The 8,497-nt window shown below is 42.9% G+C and overlaps 1 protein-coding gene across 1 annotated transcript; it reads right to left on the bottom strand.

The window, feature by feature from the left end:
• Positions 1-1,720: 1,720 nt before the first annotated feature.
• On the bottom strand, positions 1,721-2,436 carry LOC140708716 (large ribosomal subunit protein eL34-like). Its single transcript, XM_073005403.1, has 3 exons — positions 2,354-2,436; positions 2,097-2,322; positions 1,721-1,801 (listed from the first exon to the last, which is right to left on the bottom strand). The coding sequence occupies exons 1-3, from the start codon at positions 2,434-2,436 to the stop codon at positions 1,721-1,723; spliced, it is 390 nt and encodes a 129-aa protein (XP_072861504.1).
• Positions 2,437-8,497: the final 6,061 nt, after the last annotated feature.

The raw sequence follows: 8,497 nt of genomic DNA, 5'->3' as shown, positions 1-8,497 counted from the left end.
AAAAAAAAAAGGAAAGAAAAGAAAAAGATTTATAAAGTCAATTTTATGGAGGGAGGTCTCTCATTCAATTCTGAAGTGTTGCGAATTTAAAGGTAGGAAGACAAATTCCCTTTAATTCAGCAAACACTGAGCCCCTACTATAGGCGTCCTCTGCAAAGGAGGCACTCTGAACCTCAGGTGCTCACTCACCATGTGTAAGAGGAAGCGCAAATAAAAGTCCTGGCCAGGCACTGTGGCTTACACCTATAATCCCAGGACTCTGGGAGGCTAAGGCGGGCGGATCACTAGAAATCTGGAGTTCGAGACCAGTTTGCCCAACATGGTAACCCCCACTACTCCCCCCACCCCCACCCCCACACGTCCACAAAACATAAATAAATAATAAATAAAAAGAATAAAAGCCCTTTCACCCAAGAAGCATTTTGCTTCTCTTAGCCAGAACCATCCTCCAAAGTGCGAAAGCCTAATTACTGTGCACGCTCACCAAACCATTAGCAAAATGACCACCTACCTGTGTGAACACCAAGGTGAGACTTCTACAGTTCCCAGCCCGCCTTTCTCCTGCTTCCACTCCTGGACTCCACAGGCCAGGATTAAGGCACCCCTGTTTTAAACCATACTTAACCTCTAAATAAAGATAACAACTAAGTCATCTTTCTGTCTAACATGGCACAACTGTACCATGTACAACCCAAAACATGTTAACACTTTCCCCAGAAAGACGAGGCAAAGTTCCTTTTCAGTTTTTGAAGGGTGTTCATTTTCCTACCTAATTCACACTTGTCCTTTGGTATTCCACAATTTAAAGACTGATATAAACCTAACCTGCTATTAAGTATGGCTATGGGAGAGGGAAAGAAAATCAAACTACTTTATTCATATAGACACAAACATATTCATGTAAAAAAAAAAGGAAGAAATATTCATTACAGTTCTTATTTCTGCAGCTTGCTACATGGCTGTAAACTGTTTCATCAAGCCAGCTGCTTCGGAATGATGGGAACATGATAAGAATATGAATTCCGGCCGGATGTAGTGGCTCATATTACTGCCTGTAATCCCAGCAATTTGGGAGGCCCAGGTGGGCAGATCACTTGAGGTCAGGAGTTTGAGACCAGCCTGGCGAACATGGCAAAAACCCATCTCTACCAAAAATACAAAAAAAAAAAAAAAAAAAAAAAAAAAAAAAAAAAAAAAAAATTAGCCGGGCATGGCAGTGGGCGCCTGTAATCCCAACTACTTTGGAGACTGAGGCAGGAGAATCGCTTGAACCCAGGAAGTGGAGATTGCGGTGAGCCAAGATTGCTCCACTGCACTCTAGCCTGGGCAACAGAGTGAGACTCTGTCTTCAAAAAAACAAAAAAACAAAAAATACACACACACACACATACACAAACCAAAAAATGAATTCCATGAGCACGAGTCCCTTGCCATACTTTATTTATAACTACTTTCTTCCACTACCCATTCCTATTATTTGTGTCCTCAGCAGGCACCTAAGCTGATTTTAGTTCCCTGCCTGCTAGAGTAACCCAGACCTTCATTCCTGAACCGTCTGGACCATCAGCAGCGCTGTCTTAATTGGGTTGTTATAGTTTTCAGTTGACTTTAATCCCTGGGCTTGGGAGGACAAAGGGGAACCCTGGAAAATCTCCTGCATTCATGCATATGTCCCCTTACCCTCATTTCATGACAGCATCCCCATTTTCTCTCTCTCTTTTTAAGTCTTTTCATTTTTATTACTCCAAAAAGTTTCATTTTTAAATTTCGTTTTTTGACTTTGTGCTTGTGCCTTCAACACCTTTTTTTTTTTTTTTTTTTTTTTTTGAGACGTAGTCTCACTCTGGAGTGCAGTGGTGCGATCTCAGCTCACTGCAAGCTCCGCCTCCCGGGTTCACGCCATTCTCCTGCATCAGCCTCCCGAGTAGCTGGGACTACAGGCGCCCGCCACCTCGCCCAGCTAATTTTTTGTATTTTTTTAGTAGAGACGGGGTTTCACCATGTTAGCCAGGATGGTCTCGATCTCCTGACCTCGTGATCCGCCCGCCTGGGCCTCCCAAAGTGCTGGGATTACAGGCGTGAGCCTCCTTCAGCACCTTCACAACGTTTTTCTGCTCCTTGGTAAGGAAAGCATGCTTGATCCTGTCACGAACACATTGAGCACACATGGAACCACCACAGGCCCTGCTGACATGTTTCTTTGTTTTGGACAATCTCCTAAGAACTTTAGGTCTAACAGCAGGAACCCCTTGAAGTCTGCCTGGGCACATGCCGCATGTAGATTTTGGTGCTTTCCCAACCTTGGTATAAAGATAAACAATTCTATTAAACCCAAATAGGGGTTTGGGACAGCCTAGTTTTGGTTCGGGACAGCCTAGTTTTGTCAGAGGCTGTATTGTAGGAAAGCCTGCCACGGTATGTCAAATACTGGACCATTCTGAGTGCCTGTAGATAGCATCCCCGGAAGAGCCCCGTTTTCTCTCGATGGTCAGGATCAGTCACCACAGACAGTACTCCTTCTTTGCTTGTTGATTCAGAGGCATGAGGCCAAAGTGGCTGGGTGGCATTCTCGACTTCCAGTTCATTGGAATCATTGTTGTGCCCCTGATGGAAGTATTTACCCCTTTGGAGCCAAAATCTCTGGACCTTTCATGAGGCTGGAAAGCAGAAGTGTTGCTAATGGATTGCTAGGAGTAATAGTGAGAAGAAACTATTTCCATTCCCATCCTTTGACTTCCAGACCCGGGAATCTCTGGCTATGAGAGAAATAATACCATATGTTGGATGCTGATTGAGAACACACCCTGCCTTCTGAAGAACACTGCCCCAGCCACACGGGTGTTACCATCTAGCTAGAACTATAATTGAGTCTTCCAAAGGCCATTCTACTGTTCCATTGAGGCAGCTGCTTCAGGGCAATGAGGAACATGGTAAGAACAGTGAATTCCATGAGCATGGGCCTTTGGTCACACTTTATTTACTGTGAAATGAGCTCTTTGGTTAGAAATAATGCATGTGGAATAGTATGACGATGGACAAAGCATTCTATAAGCCCACAGATAGAGTGAATTTCATCTTTTTTTTTTTTCCCATGGTTTTATGCTTTTAGAGTCTTATTTAAGAAACTCTTTCTCAATCCAAGGTCACGAATATATTCTTCTACATTTCCTTCTATTACTTTTATGGTTTGACCTTTCATATTTAAGTGTTTTGTACACTTGGAGTTTATGGTGTGAAATAGACCTTTTATTTATTTATTTTGAACAGGGTTTCTTTCTGTCACTCATGCTGGAGTGTAGAGGTGCCATTACAGCTCACTGCAGCCTCAGCCTCCCGGGGTCAAGCAATCTTCCTGCCTCAGCCTCCTGAGTAGCTGGGACTACAAGCACATGCCACCATGCCTGGAGAGCCATTTTTAAAAATCCATTTAGTGAGTCAGGTTTCCCAACTCTACATCCTTCCCTCACATATAACTGTGTCTCTTTCTGGACTCTATTCTATTCTGTCTCTCTATTTTGCCTGTTTGTATGACAGTGTCACACTTTTTCTTGCTGTGTCATTCTAATGTCTGGTAGAGACAGTCTGTTCCTTTGTTCCTCTTTTCTCAAAATCATGTTAATTATTTATGAATCTTTAAATATTAAAACGTATTTTTAGGCCAGGTGCAGTGGCTCATGCCTATAATCCCAGCACTTTGGAAGGCTGAGGCAGGCGGATTACTTGAGCCCAGGAGTTCAAGACCAGCCTGAACAATATGGCAAGACCCCGTCTCTACCAAAAATACAAAAAAAAATTAAATAAATAAATAAATAAAATAAAATAGCTGACCGTGGTGGTGCATGCCTGTAATCTCAGCTACTTGGGAGGCTGAGACAAGAGGACTGCTTGAACCGGGGAGGTGGAAGTTGCAATGAGCCAAGATTGCACCATTGGACTCCAGCCTGTGTGACAGAGTGAGACCCTGTTTCAAAAAAAAAAAAAGTTTTAAAAAATTATTTTCAAGATTCAAGTTCACATCCTCCCGCCTTTGGCAAGAGGGCAATGGAAGAGTCATCTAACATTACTGGGGCCCCATGTGCACCTCTGGGGAAAAATTATTTGTATGAGAAAAAAAAGAATAATAGTGGTATTTAATCTCTAGAAACTACGTAGAAGTCCATCATCAGGGACATTTGCCCAAATTAAGAAAACTACTGGATGAACCAAGGTTTCTGAAATTGTATTCCCTGTACCATAAAGTAATAAAATAGGCCAGGTGTGGTGGCTCATGCCTGTAATCCCAGCTCTTTGGGAGGCCAAGGCTGGTGGATCACCTGAGGTCAGGAGTTCAAGACCAGCCTGGCCAACATGGTGAAACCCCATCTTTACTAAAAATACAAAAATTAGCCAGGCATGGTGGCACGTGCCTATAATCCCTGCTACTTGGGAGACTGAGGTACAAGAATCACTTGTACCTGGGAGGCGGCAATTGTAATGAACCAAGATTGCGCCACAGCACTCCAGCCTGGGTGACAATGTAAGACTCTGTCTCAAAATAAAATAAAATATAGCAGAGCAAAGCTTTTAATGCATAGCCCTTTCATTTTAAATAAACATCTTATTTAAAATAAAACAAATACAAACAAAAGACTTTCAAATGAATGATCTGCATGTATTTTCTTACTTTTTGGCATTTAAATGAATTCTGTTTTTCTTTTGCTTTATGTTTAAGTAGGTAGGCTTAAGTTTGTCTGTCATCACCACAGTGGAATCTGAGAATTGCTATTTATAACGTTTAACAAGTAAGAACAATGCATGCTGTTCCGTAGAGGGTAGGGTAGGTGAAGCTGGATACCTATAAAATTTTGAGTATTAAGAAAAGTGCTCTGGGCCAGATGCAGTGGCTTACCCCTATAATCCCCGCATTTGGGAGGCCGAGGTGGGTGGATCACCTGAGGACAGGAGTTCGAGACCAGCCTGGCCAAAATGGCAAAACCCCGTCTCTGCTAAAAATATAAAAATTAACTGGGCGTGGTGGCACGTGCCTGCAATTCCAGCTACTCGGGAGGCTAAGGTAGGAGAATCGCTTGAACCTGGGAGGAGGAGGTTGCAGTGAGCTGAGATCTTGCCATTGCACTCCAGACTGAGTGACACAGTGAGATTCCATCTCAAAAAAAAAAAAAAAAAAAAAAAAAAAAAGCTCTGGACTCACCCCCAGAGACCCTCCAGTTACTATGTTTAGGGTGCAACTCAGCAATCTGTTTTTACAACCACCCCAAGTGATTCTGCTATCCCACGTTTTGAGAAACTACGATAAACACAGTCCTTTCTACTTGGTTGCTGGCTCAAAGATAATGTGGACAACTGGGATAAAGTTTCAGGCCACAAATAGAATGGTTAGAATTTGAAAGGACTCAAGAGAGCCTTAACCATAACTGAGGAAAGTGAAGAATTTGTCAGAAGTGATACGTTTCACAAGCTTTGCTCTTAAATAACTGCATTAGAACTGTAACTGCCACATCATAGTTTTGAAATGTAATTGGGAATATTTCTCATCCTTTAAAAATTCAAGTTTTCCCAACCTGGTTTTAAAAACTGAATATTTGAAATTAAAAATATTTATTTATTTATTATATTAGTCCATTTTCACACTGCTGATAAACCTATACCCAAGATTGGGAAGAAAAGGAGGTTTAATTGGACTTACAGTTCCATATGGTTGGGGAGGGCTCAGAATCATGGTGGGTGGTGAAAGGCACTTCTTACAGGGTGACGGCAAGAGAAAATAAGGAAGAAGCAAAAGTGGAAGCCCCTAATAAACCCATCAGATCTCATGAGACTTATTCACTATTACGAGAAGAGCTTGGGAAAGACCGCCCCCATGATTTAATTACCTCCCCCTGGGTCCCTCCCACAACATGTGGGAATTCTGGGAGATTCAATTCAAGTTGAGATTTGGGTGGAGACACAACCAAACCATATTATTTATTTATGTATTTACTGGAGATGGAGTCTCGCTCTGTCACCCAGAGTGGATCATACCACTGCAGTGGTATGATCACAGCTCACTGCAACCTCTGCCTCCTGGGTTCAAGTGATTCTCCTTTAGCCTCCTGAGTAACTGGGATTACAGGCTCATGCCACCATGCCTGGCTAAGTTTTGTATTTTTAGTAGAGACAGAGTTTCGCCATGTTGGCCAGGCTGGTTTTGAACTCCTGGCCTCAGGTGATCTGCCCACCTTGGCCTCCCAAAGTGCTGGGATTATAGGCGTGAGCCACCACACCCGGCGTCCTCCAGGAGTTTTCAAACAGGAACTTAAGAGGGAGAATCAGCACCTCATTGTTGGTGGCCTCCTTGGATGTGAGGCTCAGGTGCTGCCAGGCAGCAGGGCTGCTGTCTCAGAGCACAAAGTCAACATGCAGAAGGAGCGAGACCGAAGGCAAAATACTTATAGAAATATTTCTCTACAGAGTCAAGTGGCTGTGAAGTAGGAAGCAGTTACTCCAATCACCAAAAGTTTAAACGCACAAAGTCAAATTGTGCATTAGCTTTCCTTTCCCAGTGCTAGAGAAAATTCCAGGGGCAGGGCTTGATCTGAGAGGTTTATTAGGATTTCCAGAAAGAGGTGTAAATGGAAGGTGGAGTCTCCATATCACAGGAGCTAATTAAAGCAGGTGTGCAATCAATCCAAGTGGCAAGTGGGAGATCAGCAATGCTGGGGAGTTTGCTTGTTTGTGTTTTCGATGAATGTTTATTGAGCATCTATTACGTCCCTGAAACTGTTCTAGGTGTTGGCAATGCAGCAGCTATGGAGGCAGATGAGGTCTCTGCAGTTACGAAACTTTCATTGTACTGGTGGGAGACAGGGAATGAAACAGACTCATGGAAATTCTAGATGGAGATGTATTCTGTGAAAAAAAAAATAAAACACAATGATATACTAGAAAGTGGCTTCAGCAGAGAGCATGCCCTTTAGACTGAGAGATCAGGAAAGGCTTAGCAATAGAAGGTAGCATTTCAGGTGAGACAAGGTGGAGCCCAGGCAGCCAGCCCAGCTTCTACAAAGTCTCTGAGGCAGAAGGAGCTCAGGGTGTTTGAGAAAGAGGAAATCGTATGGACGGAGCAAAAAAAGCAAGGAGAGCAGTAGCAGGTAGCAGGTAATGTCAGAGAGGAAGGCAGGGGCTGGATCACACAAGGAAGTATAGACCAGGGTAAGAGATTTGGCTTGTGCTAAGGATGGCAGGAAGACATTGGGAGATAGCCCTATCTCTATCTCTATATGGTGAAAGCAAGTTTATTAAGAAAGTAAAGGAATAAAGAATGGCTATCCGTAGGCACAGCAGCTGACATTGGGATATTAAGAGGAAGTTTCCATTGTTCAAAGTTCCTTCTAGCTACCATGGTGAGAATGGAGAGGATGACAAGAATGGAGCAGGGAGACCAGGTTCTTAAGAGACCATCATTGTAAATCCTGTTGGAGACTAGCAGACAAGTAAAGATTTGGGATACGCATGACGTCAGGGTTGAAAAAAAATAAAAAACAGATTTTGGACAAGAATTTAAATGTGTAGACTAAGAACAAAGCAAGATCACATTACACAGTAAGCCAGCTTAAAAGAAAACCTAGACAGCCCAGGAGGCTCGAGGTGCTTGAGCAACACTGCTGGCCTCAGTGCCCTGAGGTCCACATGAGGATCTGCTGCTGGCGTGGGGAACCCCGCCTCCATTTTTTGTCTCATGTTGATCCACCTGGGCATGAAAACAATGAGGCTTGCACCTGATATTTTAGACTTTTTATAGGCAACAGCTCCTTCAGCATATTTTAGAACCACTTCTCCCCTAGCACTCAGACCAGCACTGCCCTCCAAAGACCCTTGTTCTCTGGTGTAGGCAGATGTTCCTGTTCCCTTGGCAACAACTCTTATGTAAATGGATTATCCAGAACTGACTCTTCCAGAGCCCCTCTTGCACCACCCCCCAACTGTCCCTCACTCCCCCATACATGTCATGAACAATCCAGACCCAAGTTAAAGCCAAGACGGCTAGCGCAGTATTATTTTAAATCTCCCTAATTAATCTTCTCTAGCATGTTAAAATATTAAGAGCCTATTAGCAAAATTGACTTGGATAATCTAAGCTCTAAATAAGTACTTAACCAGCAATACTCCTAATCCGCACTTTCTATTGAAATTTTTAGTGTTTTCTCCAATTTTAAAAAACACAGAGATAAACCAACTAATAAGAAATAAAATGTGCTATGATAACCTGTAGGCTAGATGTGAGTACTAAAACTGAGTGCCCACTCACCCAGGTGTCAATCCTCAGAGACACATTCTGTCTTCCCACCCAAATTCACTCTTCCCATTCTCCCCAGTTTCTGGGCCAATACTAATAGAAGGATTATAAATGGATAGTTTTAGAGTATTTGGAATTAGGTTACTAGCATTAGTTTACCTGCCCTTCTAGTCAAGAGTCTTTTTGTTGCTGGAAGCAAAGGCTTATAGCCCCTAAAATTAA

This window comes from Chlorocebus sabaeus, chromosome 16, assembly GCF_047675955.1.
Source record: "Chlorocebus sabaeus isolate Y175 chromosome 16, mChlSab1.0.hap1, whole genome shotgun sequence".
Taxonomy (NCBI): domain Eukaryota; kingdom Metazoa; phylum Chordata; class Mammalia; order Primates; family Cercopithecidae; genus Chlorocebus; species Chlorocebus sabaeus.
The sequence above is the reverse complement of the archived record's forward strand: the minus strand, read 5'-3'. Positions and strand labels throughout refer to the sequence as shown.

Coding starts and splice junctions, on each gene's coding strand:
- LOC140708716 (XM_073005403.1), bottom strand. CDS start 2,436: ATGGTCCAGTATTTGACATACCGTGGCAGGCTTTCCTACAATACAGCC. Junction 2,323..2,353: donor CTGTCCCGAACCAAAACTAG/GCTGTCCCAAAC, acceptor TGGGTTTAATAG/AATTGTTTATCTTTATACCA. Junction 1,802..2,096: donor AGCAGAAAAACGTTGTGAAG/GTGCTGAAGGAG, acceptor AAAAAAAAAAAG/GTGTTGAAGGCACAAGCACA.